The following is a 17,500-nucleotide window of genomic DNA, read 5'->3' as shown; positions in this document are numbered from 1 at the left end:
AGCTCTGGAGCGGCAGCAGAAAGGGAAGGAGGAGGGGAAGGAAGAGGAGGAGGAGGAGGAAGAGGAGGAGGAGGAGGAGGAGGAGGAGGAGGAGGAGGAGGAGGAGGAGAAGACGAGGAAAGACGACGCAGGAGAAACAGGGACCGGGGAGAACGACGGCAAGCCGGAGCCGCAGGAGGAGCAGAAGGAGTCGGGGAACTCCAAGCAGCAGACGAAGGAGGAGGAGGACGAAGACGAAGACGACGGCGACGACGACGCCGAAGACGACGACACCACCACCGACCTGCTGACGGACAACGCCTGCTCGCCCATCCGGCGCCACAACAACAACAACAACAACAAGAGCACTCCGCGGACCAACGGCCACGTGCTGACGGGCTCCGAGCCGGGCTTCAAGGCGTTCCGGGGACACCCTCCGCAGCTGTGCTTCCCGCCGCCCTCCCCCACCCACACCCACACCCCCACCGGGGCGCTCCTCTGCCCCCTGGTGGAGTCGGAGCTGAGCTACACCGACCGGGACAACTCCCTGAGCTCCTCCGGGTACGAGATGTACAACGGGGAGGTGGCCGAGCGGGGGCTGACCAACGGCTCGGCCGAGCGCCACCGGTCGGCCGCGCCCCGCTTCCCGGACCTGCCCCTGGACCCGGAGCCGGGAAGCCCCGTGTCGGTGGGCATGGCGGACATCGGGGCGGGGCCCTCGCCCGACAGCCCCGTGGCCGACCGCAGCCGCACCGTGTCGTCCTCAAGCACCGGGGAGACCCCCAAAGGTGAGAGCCCACCGGGGACAGCGTCCGTACTGAGCCGCACGCACACAAACACACGCAACACACACACACGCAACACACACACACACACACACACACACAAACACACGCAATACACACACACAGGCAACGCACACACACACAACAACACACACACACACACGCAACACACACACACAATACACACACACACAACATATACCCACACAAAACACACACACAACTACACGTACACACACAACAACACAATGCATTCCCATCTCTGTGTCATTGACATGAGATGTATGTTATTGTTAAAGGGCCTCTGCTTTACTGTTATGTTTTTAGTAAGATTGATTTCTAATGACTCACCTGTAGATTGACTTGTAATGGCATGTAGATTGACTTGTAGACAATTGACTTGAATGACTAATCAGCCTCACGCCTAGTCGTACAAGCGTATTATCAGTCTAACGTTTCCCTTGTGAAGCCATGAGCTAACAGTGTATGATGTATTTGGTCCTTAGGAGATGCATTGGACCATCCCTACATGAGTGACAGTCAGTGTTATGTTTTCTTTCATTTATTTTTAACATAGACAAGACAAACATTTACTAATTCAACTCACTGCTCACATTGATCATTTTAAAGGAGGAATACACACTAACATATGCTGTACAAGCTTTCTGATTTTTCACATACTAATAAACTTCCCAAAGTATGATAAGAATTGGCTTCAGAGTGGCAATTTGAAAAATATATATTGGCAATGCTCCTTTTAAAGCTGCCTTAACCTGTTAATTCCAATTCTAAGCGATCCCACTTCTACTTCTCCTGGAAGTGATTTCCGCTAGTGTGTGTTGAGTCTGTTTGTTTTCATTCACAGCTGAATCAGATTAGTCACTCTCCAAATAACAGAACGGCCATTTCCCAAGTGTCTTCACAGCTCAGACTTCTCAGACAGAATTTCTTCCACGTTTAGTTTGTCCAAAGTAGTTTGACACAAATTCGGTCGAAAACCACAAATGTCTGTTCACCTTGTGATGTCTCACCTCTCTCTCTCTCTCTCTCTCTCTCTCTCTCTCTCTCTCTCTCTCTCTCTCTCTCTCTCTCTCTCTCTCTCTCTCTCTCTCTCTCTCTCTCTTTCTCTCTCTTCAGTCAGGGCCAGAGCCGCTGACCTCTTGGTGAACCCTTTGGACCCCTGCAACGCCGACTCCATCCGGGTCAAGATCGCTGACCTGGGCAACGCTTGCTGGGTGGTAAGACATGCCCCTCTCCGGAGTTTGTGTGTGTGTCTGTATCTATATGTCTACCTTCATGTGTGTGTGTGTGTGTGTGTGTTTGTATGTGAGTGTGTGTGTGTGTGTGTGTTTGTATGTGAGTGTGTGTGTTTCAGTGTGTGTGTGTGTGTGTGTGTGTGTGTGTGAGTGTGTGTGTGTGTGTGTGTGTGTGTGTGTGTGTGTGTGTGTGAGTATGTGTGTGTGTGTGTGTGTGTGTGTGTGTGTGTGTGTGTGCATGCGTGCGTGCGTGCGTGCGTGCGTGCGTGCGTGCGTGTGTGTGTGTTTGTTTGTGTGTGCATGTCGTAGTACTTCAATATGTTCAATATCATCTGCAGGGTAGGCCGCAGATGGTTGTTAAAATCGCCTTCATCAATCTTCCCCCCTGCCTTCTATCTCTCCTCGCCTCACCTTTCCTTTCCTCTCCTCCTCTCCTCTCTCCTCATCACCTCTCATCCCCTCCTCTCCTCTCCTCTTTCCTCTCTCCTTATCACCTCTCATCCCCTCCTCTCCTCTCCTCTTTCCTTTCTCCTCATCACCTCCCTCCTTTCTCCTCATCACCTTCCTCCTCCTCCTCCTCTCCTTCCTCCTCATCACCTCCCGCCTCCTCTCCTTTCTCCTCATCACCTTCCTCCTCCTCCTCTCCTTCCTCCTCATCACTTCCCTCCTCCTCCCTCCTTTCTCCTTATGATCCTCCCCCTCCTCTCCTCTCCTTCCCTGTTCAGCACAAGCACTTTACCGAGGACATCCAGACGAGGCAGTACCGCTCCATCGAGGTGTTGATAGGAGCCGGATACAGCACGCCTGCCGACATCTGGAGCACCGCCTGCATGGTACGCCCCAGACCACAAACCCAACGCACCCATACAATACAACCATACAAATACACATGGACACACACCCGCACTAAACCACACATAAGCACACATAGAGACCACAAATAGATTAATACGACTTTAAAGGTTGTGCAAAAGAGAAATATGGGGCTACCGGGCACGAAGCGAGAAAGAATAAAATATTAATGCGAAATGCTCACACTGAGTTACATGCTGCACTGGCTGCGTGCTGTAAAAGTGTAATGAAGGGAGACGGAGACGTCAAGCTGTGACGTCAAACAGTGGCTCGCCCCCGCAGCTCTACCTCGTGGTCTCTGTCTTTCTTTCTTTCTTTCTTTCTTTCTTTCTTTCTTTCTTTCTTTCTTTCTTTCTTTCTTTCTTTCTTTCTTTCTTTCTTTCTTTTCTTTCTCCCTCTCTTTTTCTCTCTCTCCTTCTCTCTCTCCCTCTCTCTCGCACTCCTCTCTCCCTCTCTCTCGCCCCCCCCCCCCCCCCCCCACACACACACACACACACACAGTGTCTGAAGCTCTCCCTGCCGTGTGTCTGACAGGCGTTTGAGCTGGCGACCGGAGACTATCTGTTCGAACCCCATTCCGGAGAGGATTACTCCCGTGATGAAGGTACGCCTTCAATCCCTGCTGTTCCATTATTAATGTCGTCCTTCTTATGTATTATGACATATATTAAGATTCATTCTTGTTTAATGCGATTAGCTCTGTTAATGTACATGTGATGGGATGAGCTGTCAAATCAACACCAGTTAATTATTGATGATGTATGCATGTTAAATGATTCACAGATCGGGCCATCTGAAATAACATTATTTAAATATTTAATAATTTAGGGACACGTGTTAGTGACGGTAAACTAAGCTCTATTACATAAGTTGAGCGGGAGGTTTTGAGGGTATTAAATAATCGCCCAAAGGTAATTTGCTAGCAATCCCTTTCTATCCCTCCTACTCCAATTTAACTTCTGGTGTCTCTTCTCATTTGTACTAATCATCTTTTCATGTGGAATCTCATCACCCAAGCTACAATACATGTTGGTAGGCATATGTTATATAACATGCATACATACATCCGCCGTATTACAGCATATACCAGATAAACATGAATAAAAACAAAAAGACGACGAGTTAAGGGACAAAATCCCAAAAAGCTCAAAAACATTATGCACAGCCCTCAGACAAAATGACTGACTTAAAGTCCCTGAGCCTATGCGAGCTGAAAGCATTATGGGCCCACCCCTCTGCCCGTGAGCAATGAGACGTATCCACTCCTGCAGTGATCAAATATACATGGGTCTGTTTGGTGAGACGTCAGCCGTCCTCACAGGTCCTATTGTAGCATGTGGAGGAGGTTTAGACAATATCTGCATCCAGAGTAACTGGATCAAGTGAAGTTTTGAAAAAATATAAAACAGAGTCATACCTTGTATACAGACACTATCCCTGCATATAGCAATGTCTAGTATAGAGTTGTTTTCATATTCATACAGGCAGATGAACATATTCCAAGCTTTCTACTAACGGTGCATGTTTCTGTTGGGAAATGTCCGCTTAAACCTGTGCTGTGCTCCACCCACTAACTATTCTTCCTCTCTGACTTATTGTCACGCAACGCCCTTTCTCTTCCTCCCCCTCATCCTCCCCCTCTTCGTGCCCCTCTTCCTCCCTCATTCCCTGTTGCTTATCTTTTAACCATATTCATTTTGCTCCCCTTCTGTACACGTGTAATCCTTCATTTATGTTACGTTGCTTTCTTTTACTCTGTTCCTTTTCCTTTTTCTCCTTACTAATTTGCTCTAACTCCGCATCTCTCCCTATCTTCTTCGTTTTTTTTAATTTAACTTCACTTGAATTGGCGTCCCTCCCTCCCTCCCTCCCTCCCTCCCTCCCTCCCTCCCTCCCTTCCTCTGTCTGTCCCTCCTTCCCTCCCTCCTTCTCTCTCTTTCTCTCTCCTGCCTCCGGCCCTCTCTCGTCCGTAGACCACATTGCCCACATCATAGAGCTGCTGGGCTGTATTCCGAGACACTTTGCTCTCTCTGGAAAATATTCCCGGGAGTTCTTCAACAGAAGAGGTAGCTTCGGCCACAGGCCACCAGCGCCCGGTCTCGCGGACAAACTGATTGGCTGGCCAGACAAAACAGACAGACAGTTGGACCAATAGTATTATCAGCATCCGGCACAATGGTTGAAGTCAATCGATTCTTGGATGTGACATTATTGCCATTGGGTGTTTGAATTGGAAACATGTGCAAACGTGATTTTAGTGTTAAAAATAACTAAGCAAAAGAATCGATTGAGTTGGCTTGAGTTTTGTCCGACTGTCTTTCTGTCAGTGTCTGGATCCCACCCACCTGACACATGCATGTGTTGCTACGTGTGTGTGTACGTGTGAGTGCATGCTGTAATGCTGTATCGTGCCTGTTCTCCTGTGATGTGCGCCTGTGTTGTGCGTCCATGTGTTTGTGTGTGTGAATGCGTATGTCTTTATGTGTGTGTGTGTGTGCATGATGGTGGACACAGACCACATCGCCCTGATCTCTGAACTCCTCGGGAAGGTCCCGCGTAAACTGTTCGTTGCCGGGAAGTACAGCCGGGAGTTTTTCTCCAAGAAAGGTAACACACACCCCACCCTTCATCATCATCATCATCATCATCATCATAATCATCCTCTTCCTCTTCTTCACTACCTCCAACTCATCTTGCTGCTCCTCAGCAGGAAAGGAGGAAAAGAGAGGGGTGGAGGAGAGGAGGCGAGAGGAGAGGAGAGGAGAGGAGAGGAGAGGAGAGGAGAGGAGAAGTGAGGAGACGAGAGGAGGGGAGGGGAGGAGAGAGGAGAGGAGAGGAGGAGAGAGGAGAGGAGAAGTGAGGAGAGGAGAGGAGAGTAGAGGAGGGGAGAGGAGAGGGGAGAGGAGAGGAGAAAAGAGGAGGATAGGAGGAGGGGAGAAGAAGAGAGGAGAGGAGGAGAGAGGAGGGGAGGGGAGGAGAGGAGAACTGAGGATGAAAAGGGAAGAGGAGAAGAGAGGAGAGGAGAAAAGAGCAGGAGATAATGATAGGATAAGAAGACAGGAGATGGGAAGAGATTAAGAAGTCAGTAGGCCTACACACTACAAGACACATTAAAAACAAAGGGCGAGGAGGAAGCCAAGTAGTAAGCAGTTAAGGAAGTTTCATAGGCGTAGTGCAGCCGGAAGATATCAAGCTAGGAAAACAAATCAAATTGGCCGAGCTCACTGTTGTGGATTTCTTTGACCGTGTGAAAATTCAGGCAACCAAAAAATAGAGAGTCCTTATTGTAGGAAGTCCTGGTTGTTTCCACCTCTGTTGTTATGGTAACTGTTGGGTAATAGTAAGGAGGATAGAGAGGGTAGGACCCAGAGAGCTTTAATAACCATAAGGCCAGCCTAAGCCTCTTCATCAGAGCATGTATTCCACGTAGCCATGGGGTCAGAGCCCGCTGAGCTGGGTGGGGTCCTCAGCCCCGGGTAAGTACAAGGTATCTCTGTGTGATACAGTACATGACCCTTACATCCAGTTACATATTCTCTCTCTTCTTCATCTCCCCCCTCTCTCCTCCTCCTTCTTCTACTTCCTCACTCTCTTTCGCTCACGCTCTCCTCCTCTCTCTCCTTCGTCTTCCTCTATCTCCCACTATCTCTCTCTCTTTCTTTTTCCTATCTCTTTCTATCTCTCTCTGTCTCTCTATCTATCTCTCTCTCTTTCACCTTTTCTCTCCTTCTTCGTCTTCCTCTCTCTCTCCTCACTCTTTCTTTCTCCCCCTCCTTTTTCTCTCTCTCCTCTCTCTCTTTCTCCTCCTCTCTCTCTCTCTCTCTCTCTCCCTCTCTCTCTCTCTCTCTCTCTCTCTCTCTCTCTCTCTCTCTCTCTCTCTCTCTCTCTCTCTCTCTCTCTCTCTCTCTCTCTCTCTCTCTTTCTCCTCCTCTCTCTCTCTCTCTCTCTCTCTCTCTCTCTCTCTCTCTCTCTCTCTCTCTCTCTCTCTCTCTCTCTCTCTCTCTCTCTCTCTCTCTCTCTCTCTCTCGACCGCGTGTCCATTCTGCACACTGTGTCATAGGATTTAAATATTCCTCCCTTGATGTCACGCTGCGGTGCCGAGATCTGAGCGGGGGCGCTTGATGTCTCGACGTGCCCTCTTTGATTTGCACTCGGCAATCTGTTAATCGGGTCTGAACAGGATGCACGGCCTCTATTAGTCATGCCTTGCCTTGCCTGCGCTGCCCCCTGCCTGTCCCCCAATTGGTGCATGCATGTCTGATCACAATGAGCGGAGTGACGCTGTGTCTTAATGGCCCTCCATGTCTGGTTTTCTACGCTCCCTCATTGATTCGTGGTTCATTTTTTGAGCAATACATTTTCAACATGAGTACGCAAAATAACAAACTCTTGGTTTGATAAAAACTGAAAATATAGACCATCTTATTTATATTTTATGATATAAATTATGTATTGCGTTTAATTCACAGTATACAGCTTGTATTGTATCCTATAATATGCCATACAAACACTGGGACAGTAGGAAACCAGGGTTGCCATGGCAGCGATGGATGGATTGTAACAAAAGCCCTGACTTGATATTCCAACGATCTATCTCAAATTGTCATCTCTCTGTCCCTCAACCACTCCTTTTCTCTTTATCTTCTAAACTGCGTGGGCCTTCCTCTTTGTACTCGTCTCAATCATTCTCTCTCTTGACTTCCCCCTCTCCATTTTCCTTTCTCCTCCTTTGTTGTGCATTTGGCTCTCCTCACACTGCTGCGCGTCTCCCGTCCGCCCTCTGTCGCCCCCTGCAGGCGAGCTGCGGCACATCACCAAGCTGAAGCCCTGGTCCCTGTTCGACGTGCTGGTGGAGAAGTACGGCTGGTCGCACGAGGACGCCGGCCACTTCACCCACTTCCTGCTGCCCATGCTGGAGATGGTGCCCGAGAAGAGGGCGTCCGCCAGCGACTGCCTCATCCACCCTTGGCTCAACTCGTAGCCAGGCACTCCCATTACAGGACCCCCCTGGAATACACCAACCAACCACCACCCTCACCACCACCACCACTACCCCCAACACCACCGCCGCTTCCTCAATGAACCATGACCCCCCCCCCCCCAAACCCCAACCTCCCCGCCGCGGGAGCTAGCTGAGACCTACCCCCTAATACACACACACACACACACACACACACACACACACACACACTCACCATCAACACCATGGCGTCAGGCCGACTGAAGAACAGAGAGCGCCAAAAACCAAACGTGAGAAAAGAGAGAAAAGTCCGAAAATGGAGGCGAGATGTTGTTTGATGCGAGATGATCCACGGCGCCCAAAGACACGCGCTCACCTGCCGACATGACCCGGGTCCTAGTGCCCTCTTTGAACACCACCACAAGCACCATCACCCCCACCACCACCCACCTCCTGAGCTGGTTAGTGTGTTTGTGTGTGTGTGTGTGTGTGTGGGGGGGGGGGGGGGGGGTGCCAAGGCAGGTGGATGCGCAGCATGGAATCACAATGACTGACAGCAGAGGGTCCTGACCGCCAGGGTCGGAACCAAGAACCTGCTGGGAGCAACAGCTGCACTGCGGAGGTTGAGAGGAATGTACTCGAGGCCTGTGTGCGTCCAGTCCCCCCCCCCCCCCCCCCCCCTCTCTGTATCAGTCTCTCGTCCCATCCCTTCCCTTCCCTTTGTAAACAGCTCGGACCCCCAGACCCCTGGGGAGTGGGGGTTGGTGTGGGTGGCGGTGATGGTGATGGTGGAGGAGGTGGGGTGGGGTGGGGGGGAGGTGGAGCTGAGGAACTATCTCACACACCCGAAGACAAACAGTAAATCTCAAGTCCTTGCAGTCGGAAGGCAAGGGGAGACCACTCCCTTTCTCCCTTCCTGTCATGAAACACCCAACAGAAGAAGACATATAAACTACACTCAAGCATGGAGAGATCGATCGGCATGAATGGATTGATTTATAAAGTACAGTCATGGACGAAGGAATGATGCCTATTTATACAAAGTGCATTTTGCTTTTTTGCTTTTCTTTCGGTTTGGCCTCTCACTTCTGCCGCTGGTGATCCCCGTTCGAGGGCAAAAGTCACAAACTGACAGCTTGTCCGGTTTGCTTCCCAACCATACACTTTAGACATTCCCGGGTCCTTGAATCCATTCCCAGCATTTCCCCGACTTTGCTGTTCCCCAGCTCAGAACCCCAGAACATTCCCTGTGACCCATGCTGTGGCCTGTTCCCTCTTTAAGTCAATCAATGATGGAATACACTTTCCCCGAATCCCCTTTCGCCAGTGCAGCAATGGTCAAAAGCGGAGGTTGCACTTGTCTTTGAAGATCTCGTTCAGGGATCTTTGTACATATATAAAATCGAGACCTGGCAACAAAGATACACAAAACAAAGTCCCCCTTACCAAGTATCATTCCGATAAGAGAGGTTGTGTTTTTGCCGGGAGACTGTTCCTTACCCGTTCATTTGGGAAGAGTCGTGGAAGTCGGCAGTGTGGATTATTTCAGGTGAACTGCACCACCTTGTGGTCGAATGAGAGTACTGCCCCTCGCACACTGCAGTAGCTCTCTGTGCCAACGCTCCAAGACGTTCCACTTTATCACACCACTTATCTCTATTTCCGTATCTCTCTATATCTCTCTTACACACACAAACACACACACAAACACACACACACACACACACACACACACACACACACACACACACACACACACACACACACACACACACACACACACACACACACACACACACACACACACACACACACACACACACACACTTACATAGGTACACACATAACCGTATCATCACAATTAGTCCAGTTGCCTATTTTTTCGCAATAAATGAAAAAAGATGAGTATAAGTAAATTGTGAGATATTTTTAAAAACTATTTAATTCATTTAAAAAAAGAGAAAAAATGAAAACAACATTTCTCTGGTTGTTGTAACCGTGACCGAATCTCGTCTTCTATTGAGGTGATTGTGTTCGTCTGTTGAAGAGATTTTATTTCTTTTGTAATTATTATTATTAATTATTAATAACCCTCAGATCCGTTTTTTTCTACGCAGCTGTCACCTCTCCCTTGTTTTCATGAACTGTGCTGCTCTGTCGAGTCTGTGACGATGACTTAAAAAAAAAAGAACAAAAAAAACCCCACCAATGATCAACCCGTTTTTTGCAATAAAGAGTCTATTATAATTAAAAAGAAAAAGTGAAATTGCACCAAATGTTCCTGATCTCACTCTCTCAGCCATGCTGACTGTTCTTCCTGATGATATACACAGAATCTGGTGTCTCTAGCCTGTGTTTAGTCTTCGTTTCCGTTTTTCCATTGACAGATTTAATAAAATTGTAAATTATTGGAACCTGTGGCCTTCATGTGGTGTCTGTTAACACCTAGTGTATAGCCCTCAGTCCTACAGCCATTCCATCAGGTTGCCACCTGATGCCACCCTATACAGATCCATTTCAGACGGGTCCAGACTGAACTGTATGGGCTGAGTGGGGAGTTGCCCTTCCTTGGTTGAACCAAGGTCACCTTGTATAACTAACTGCTACAACTGACGTTTATATTGTGTGAGACTACATGTATCACAATCATTTTACTACAAACCACGACTGCAGTCCTATTTGAACGAGGAGGAAAAGCATATCGTAATATCTACTCAGTTTATTGATTTCATTACATTTGCCGCATATTTAGTACACATATACAATTTTTAAATACAAAAATACAGTCAAATGAGAATAAAATTGTTTATCATACCATTCAAATATTAAAATGGTCCAATTACTTTAGCAAATATGCAATTCTCTAATAACAAAAAATGTTTGACATGGCAAAACATTAGCAATTGCACATGTTTCAATATTAATTCCAAGAAGCAATGTCAAGTTTAGTCAACTCTGAGTGACTTTCAGCTCTCCAATAACCTTGTGCGCTTAGCCACCAAGTCATTGAATGCAGCACATGTTGCCCTTGCCAAGGCATTTTTTTTGGCATGAAAGTTCAGGAATGAAAGTTCCCTTTAAATGGTAGCAAAAGGTTGGAATCCGCCATAAGACGACACTGTCTGTGCTGCCATAAAACGGTCCTAAACAAGATGGATGAGTTATTAAGAAGTAAACGAGCATGCAACTGGTTTGTTTTACAGTGAAAATGGACTCTTCTCCGATGGGCTTACTGTTGCCCTCGTAACAGAAACACACTTCCAAACCACTTTTTCATTAGATGTAAAAATATCACGGTACCGCTGTGCTTAACGAGATTGTGCAAAATGATGCATATTAACTCTTGGGTTGATCTATATGCACGAGGACTGGTCAAAATCCTTCAATTAAAAAGAGAACTATTTCAAATGGCGTAGATTTAAATGAGGTAATTAATGGTGTCAACAAGACCTTGGTCGAGATAACAGACAGTACACTTACTCAAATTATATGCGTGTATCTATTTTCATAACCGTTTGTGTGTGTGTGTGTGCGTTAGTGTGCGTGCATGTGCGCCAGTGTGTGTGCGCATCTATCACAGCATCGAGGCATAGTTCTTGAGCAGCATTGGTTTGGCCAGTTCCAGGATGTCCACGTTGGGGTCTAGTGACCGACCCAGGCCTTCCAGCACCATGATAGCGAAGACGATGGACACAAAGTTGCTCTCAAGCTTCACCTGCAACCAAAAGCATCGGGGTTACACCATAGCACCATACTGCAGCAATACCCACCGTCAGAACGGATAGGACGTATAGGAGACAAAAGTGTTTATATTTAAATTATTTGGATTGGCCCGCAGGGTAGTGTTGTTGCTAGGGACTCCCAGCCAGACCCCCCCATGTCCGCAACCTAACCTGTAGGCATTATTTTGCAAGAGCCTCCTACCTGTTAATTATGGAGCTGGTGTAAATAACAAAATGCATGTAAATAAGGCAATAAGATGAATAAGAGAAAGTGGATTACCTTGTGTGTGATGAGCAGACCAAACACTTTTGACAGCAACTCGGCCACTCTGATCTAAAAAACAACAACAACAACAACCAAAATACTTAAACAACCACAAAGTTACTCATCACTGCTATTAACTCAAATTGGAGAGTGGAGTTCACATGAATGTTCTTTCATATTAAACTTAAGCCATTAATTGAGCGCTTATTACAATCCACCAGCTTGCCCAAGGATGGCCCACAGGTGGACCGCAAACATTGGGGTCTGAACCCAGAAACTTCTGGTTCAAAACCAATATCATCGCTGAGCTACTGTAAACCACCATACAATAATACTCTCAGCAAACGCTGAATCACCCAACAGCATAAACCACACAAACATACACAGTTAACAAGACAATAGGTCAAAGGTTATCAAGAAAGAGGGGATCCGTCCACACGAGTCACACCATCATTAAACATGCGTTAACATGCTTAACGGTCAGCAGTTTAGCTAATGAATGGCCAAAGGGATGAAGGACTCCCTGGTCCTCTTGGTTCTCCCCTTTGGCCCTCTAAAGCCTTTCAGAGTCTCCCTGGTGCTTAGGGCCCGGCATACCTTCCCCAGGGACAGGGTGTTGGTGCTGAGAGCGCCGTCCACCAGCTGGGCCATCTCCCTCTTGAAGCGGGGGACGTCCCGGCACTCGTTGGCCCTGGCGTGGTTCAGGATGAGCTCTGCCACTCGCTCCCCCTGTGGACACGCACACTTTGCTCACCTGTTCTATACATCACAGGTTTTACTGTTAGAATAGAACGGTCAGGCACTTAGCACCGCAGGAGATAACAAATTAACGTTGATTATGGAAATGGCTATACAAACAAAAACAAGTATTGATGTACTTTAATTAAAGTAGCACCAAGTAGTGCAAAGTAGTGGCAAGAACACACACACACTCTCGCTCTCTACCTCCTTCTCTCCCCCCCGGCCTCCCTCCCTGCCCCTCTCAAGCTCATCCTCCCCCCCCCCCCCTCTCTCTCTCCCCCCCCCCCCTCCCTCACCTGGCGCAGCACCACGGCGGTGAACACGGCCCTGAAGTTGGCCAGGTCTCGGGGGCTGAGCTGGGCCACGATGCCGGCGTCCAGCAGCACCAGCTGGTATGGGCAGGGCTGGGGCCGCACGCTCACCACCACCGTGTCCCACAGGTCCGTCAGGGTGGTCTTCCCCTGGAGGTCCGCCTCCTCTGATTGGGGCCGCTGGACCAGGATGTTCCCCGGGTGGAGGTCCCCGTGGACAAAGTTGTCCACAAACACCTACGGCGGGGACGGGAGGGGGGGACGGGGGTGGAGGGGGAGAGAGAGAGAGAGAGAGAGGCGGGTGGTTTGCAGTGATTTTCGATACAGTAGTAAAAAACATAGCCACTGGCACTCGTGGGTTAACCTCATGAGCTCTCACATCAAAACCTTATATGCTATGTATGCTATGTGCAGGCGTCAGAGTAGCATCCAGCTGCAGGCCTGTGGTGTGGAAACTAGCAATTACATTAATTATCATTATTAATTAATTATTTTAATGAAATCAAAACACGAAAAACCGAATAAAACCGCCCACACCGTAGGCCCCGGATCCGGGACTGCAGCTGGACGCTATTGGGCCATGTGATGATTGCACATACGACGTTCAACAACGAGGTTCAAAAGAAAAGCACATTCATAATGTCTAAGTAGTGACATCTTAGTAGCGAGCCAGCATCCCAGCATGCATCTCACCATTTTGAGCAGGGTCTCGATCCCCATCCGGGCTATCCTTTGCTTCACGTGCGCGGGCACCTCTGGCCTCAGGTAGTTTGAAATGGGCTCGCTCTCCTGGAATAAAACAGAGGACCCTGTTGCGTCACAGCCCGCTGGGTTACAGGAAGCATGAGAATTACCGCCGGACGGATGTGGACCCACCTCGAAGGTTTCTACTAGAATGCTCCTTGTGACAAACGGTCGCAGCGGCGTGGGGAACTTCACGTACTCCACGTCCTGGAAGTTCTCCCGGAACTTCTCGATGTTTGTGGCTTCGAACCGGAGGTCAATCTGAAGAAGGTGTGTTTGTTTTTACTTAGAATCGCTTTGAGTATTTTAGAACACTTTATAGAAACTTTTTCACTTGTTTGTGTCACGCTGATCGTCCTTGGGGAAACTGTGACAGCCTTGGCTGACTCAGACGCGGAAATATCAGGAGCTATCTCCTTAGATGGCCGAAGGGAGTAGTGGCATCCCTGTCTGCACCTGGCCTCAAGAACGTTTCTCTGCTTCAACACTGGAGTGTGCCCACTGTTCGTGGCTCAATACTGCGCTTCAACCTTTGTATGCTTGTCATGTTGTGTGGCCTCCCTGCACAGAGACTACTTCTATCTAGTAGTAGACTATTTTTTACCCCTAATTAAATTGTTCTTAAGTTTATTCTAAGATGTCAGTACAGTTCAAGATCTTCCACCACACACTTCATGATTGTTCTGTTAAAGGTGCTTGATTGAAGTATTGAGTACTGCTAATATTACTACCCACTCGTACCTGTTTGGTCATCAGCTTCTCGAACTCGTCCACTATCTCTGGCAGACTGAGCCATTTCAGGCCGGGTAGAAGATGCAAGAGCCAGGAGCCCGCTCTCATCAGCATCAGGTCGATCTCCACCTGACCTCTGACCCCTGGGTGGAGTACCTCCAAACACACGCAATGTCGGAAAACAACATTCAGGATTGACGTCAACATAGGCCAATCATACAGCGGACAAGGTGGCAACCTTTGACTCCAAGTGTTGATTTGCCATTACAAAGTGAATCAGAATCAACTGACATCCCACGTGGGAGTGTACTGTATGATAAATAGACCCGTCTACCAGTTGGTACCTCCACTTGTCTGGTAGGTTGATCCATCATTCACACAGCACATTTGGAAAACATTTGAGTCAGACCCCACCCCCACACACCTTGATAGCCACAGGTATCAAATGTCCTTCCACTGGCTGACCCTTCTCCGACAGATGGATCTCCTCCTCCACCTCCTCCTTGCCCTTCCACAGCCCCCAGAGGGAGCTGGCTACCCCGCCTAGGCCCGGTATCTCCCAGGCCTCCAGCATGTCCTCCCTCTCCATCTCCTCCACCAGCGCCTGGAAGGCCAGGTCCTCCACCGCCTCCACCCTGGCCCAGCCCCGGTACACCTGGGCCACGCAGCCCGAGCCCACGGGCTCCTTGCTCTGGAACACAAACAGCCTCCTCCAGGCCTCGCCGAAGGCCCGGCGCAGGCAGTGCTTGGTGTGGGCCCAGGAGTGAGGGCGCACCTCCACGTGCAGCCGGGAGAAGCGCCGGCAGAAGTCCTGGGAGAAGACGTCCTGGCGGGTGCTGGCCCACTGGCCCAGCTTGATGAAGGTGGGCCCCGACGACTCGGTGACCCACAGCAGGGCGTCCAGCCAGCGGGACGCGAAGTGCGAGGAGAGCAGCGTCAGCGGAAAGAGGAAGAGGAGCGGGCCGAACTTGAGGAGGAGAACCAGCGCCCGGAGGCTGAGACGGAGGAAGAAGACGATCTTGTGCACCTGCACCGCGGCCACGACGGGCTTCTTGTCCGTGACGCACTGCGTGAGACTGGCCGCCTGACACTTGGCCACGCAGGATGCTGCACTGAGTGCGGTACAACAGAACAGCGCCCTGCCAGGTAGGCGTGTTAGAATCAGTCCTCTTCTAAACAAACGTTCCTGAGGGTAATGGGTCAATCTGATCCTGGCGAAGGCACCGGCTCGATGGGCCGAGTGCTTCAAGTTCACCATGATTGCCCTCGCGTATACCACAGCCATGGTAGGTTAATGGGTCGCCACGCGTTCGTCCAAAACGGTCGAGGCAACTCAATCTACACAGGCATGTCTTGTGCAAAATGATCTCGGAGCTCGATGACAGCTATCCTTGACAACTCCTTGCAAAAATATATGCAACCAACGCGGCATCAGTTAATTCAAGTCTGGTTCTTTACAAGTAAACCGGCAAAGGTAAAGGTGCCATACATGTCAACACAGATTTCTGCTCAGAATGCTAATTTCCTGGCTTAACATTTTTCTTACCGGTCACTATGTATACACTCGGGAGATGTCCTACAACGGTCAAGAAATGAATCAGGTTAATCTTGGAACCATATGTGTGACGGTCATACTTGCATTGAAGTTCATTCAAACAGCGGACTGATGATTGACGACTGAAACAAACAGTGGACATTAATTTCCGGGTCAGTGGCGTCGTGACGTCATGAGAGTCACGTGATCGCCTTAAAGCAACACCGCACTCCCTGCGTGTTGGTTCATTTCAATACAGAACATATACAATTTGTGATGCGCTTCTTGAAATTGTTTAATTTAAATGTATTTTGTACATTGTGCATTTTTTTGGTCTATCTGTATTAATGTTCATCTGAGTTTTGATTGGAGAAAATATGCGGGTAAATCTGCAGTTACGTTTTGCCGCCGCCAGAGAGAGACAAATACCAACTCGTTTGGTTTTATCTGCAGCAACCAAGCGGTTTCTCCAATAACCAAACATCCTCTTATTAGATGTTATCCGACCACTCTGTTCATCAGAAAAGTCCGTCCATTATTTTTTAAACGTCTTAATGAACCTGGTGTAAAAATAGACAGTGTATTGTTTTGTGACACAACCGCCTGCGGATAAATCATAAACACATAGGCTACACATACAGGTGATTGTTATCAAATGTGTTTTAACAAAATAAACTCAAAATGTTATCGTGAATAAATAACTGTGATTATCCAGGCTTTTTGGGTCCAACCACCTCCTATGACTGATTAAGTATTTTGTTCAACATTTTGGATAGCTTATGATCACATCAAGATAAAAAGGCATGTCCTCAAAGAAACCAAAATCCCCTATTTCAAACCCCATGTCTATGTGAATGAGTGTTCCTGTAATGCATCAAGAATATTAATGATTAACTGCACCAGCCCACCAACACCTGCAGCTCCTCTGAGGCCCCCCTGTTGTTTCCCCACCTATTCATGTGGACCGGAGGCTGTCAGCCCCCTTCAAACCCCCTCACACCACTCACCCACTCACCCCCCTCTCCCCATGCCAGATGGGGAGTCCTGCCACCCCCTCTTCAACTGCATCTAGCCTTCTGACGCCATGCCTTGTTTGCAACATAAAGAATACACTTGCTACTGCTACATAATGACACTTTATTACGGCCTACTACTGCTGTTGTTGTTGTCCCCGTGGTATGAAGATACGTAAACAACGTTCAGGACAGACGTGGAGATTAGGTGGAGAGGTCATGAAAGCCAAGCCGTCTTTGTCCCCTTGGGCCTGGGAGAGATAGGGGAAAGGAAAACAGAGAGGGGGACATAAAGGCCCTGGGGCTTCTGTAATTGGCCCTCGGATGAGGCTGTTATTTATGTATTCGGTTACGCTCGGCTTTCTGCTCTCTGCCTGCTTTTTCCTGCTTCGCCATTCCTCTCGCCGATCACGACACTCGGTCTCCCCCGGCAACCCGGGCTACAATCGCCACGGCCAGCTGCGGATTAGTTCAGCAGTGCACCGTGTATGCGTGTCTGTGCGTGTGTGTGTGCGTGTGTGTGTGTGTGCGTGTGCGTGCGTGTGCGTGCGTGTGTGCGTGTGTATGTGTTGGGGGGGGGGGGGGGGGGGGGGGTGGGGGGGGGTT

At 48.9% G+C, this 17,500-nt stretch overlaps 2 protein-coding genes across 7 annotated transcripts in view; one reads left to right on the top strand and one right to left on the bottom strand.

Moving 5' to 3' along the window:
* Positions 1–10,246, top strand: part of srpk2 (SRSF protein kinase 2) — a 40,538-nt gene extending 30,292 nt beyond the window's left edge. For 2 of the 6 annotated variants that reach the window (XM_030365387.1, XM_030365382.1), the window contains exons 10-16: positions 1–767; positions 1,271–1,303; positions 1,902–2,002; positions 2,746–2,853; positions 3,407–3,476; positions 5,387–5,479; positions 7,669–10,246. The exon at positions 1–767 is cut by the window's left edge and continues 196 nt beyond it. In XM_030365387.1, the coding sequence (XP_030221247.1) occupies positions 1–767; positions 1,271–1,303; positions 1,902–2,002; positions 2,746–2,853; positions 3,407–3,476; positions 5,387–5,479; positions 7,669–7,853 (1,357 nt within the window). In that variant the 3' untranslated portion in view covers positions 7,854–10,246. Of the gene's footprint in view, positions 768–1,270; positions 1,304–1,901; positions 2,003–2,745; positions 2,854–3,406; positions 3,477–4,845; positions 4,939–5,386; positions 5,480–6,932 lie in introns of all 6 variants that reach the window. The other 4 variants (XM_030365388.1, XM_030365383.1, XM_030365386.1 and 1 more) reach the window with 4 other exon arrangements.
* Positions 10,247–10,536: 290 nt separating this feature from the next.
* adck2 (aarF domain containing kinase 2) lies at positions 10,537–16,061 on the bottom strand. The gene is made up of 8 exons (XM_030365391.1): positions 14,772–16,061; positions 14,357–14,503; positions 13,748–13,876; positions 13,565–13,660; positions 12,857–13,108; positions 12,417–12,548; positions 11,835–11,888; positions 10,537–11,547 (listed from the first exon to the last, which is right to left on the bottom strand). The coding sequence occupies exons 1-8, from the start codon at positions 15,630–15,632 to the stop codon at positions 11,407–11,409; spliced, it is 1,812 nt and encodes a 603-aa protein (XP_030221251.1). The 5' UTR covers positions 15,633–16,061; the 3' UTR covers positions 10,537–11,406.
* Positions 16,062–17,500: the final 1,439 nt, after the last annotated feature.

The sequence above is a fragment of the Gadus morhua genome, chromosome 9, assembly GCF_902167405.1.
Source record: "Gadus morhua chromosome 9, gadMor3.0, whole genome shotgun sequence".
Classification (NCBI taxonomy): domain Eukaryota; kingdom Metazoa; phylum Chordata; class Actinopteri; order Gadiformes; family Gadidae; genus Gadus; species Gadus morhua.
Note: the sequence above shows the minus strand (reverse complement) of the source record. Positions and strands in the feature narration are given on the sequence as shown.

Coding starts and splice junctions, on each gene's coding strand:
- adck2 (XM_030365391.1), bottom strand. CDS start 15,632: ATGGCTGTGGTATACGCGAGGGCAATCATGGTGAACTTGAAGCACTCG. Junction 12,549..12,856: donor CCGCCGTGGTGCTGCGCCAG/GTGAGGGAGGGG, acceptor GCGTGTCCACAG/GGGGAGCGAGTGGCAGAGCT. Junction 11,889..12,416: donor ACACCCTGTCCCTGGGGAAG/GTATGCCGGGCC, acceptor GTTGTTTTTTAG/ATCAGAGTGGCCGAGTTGCT.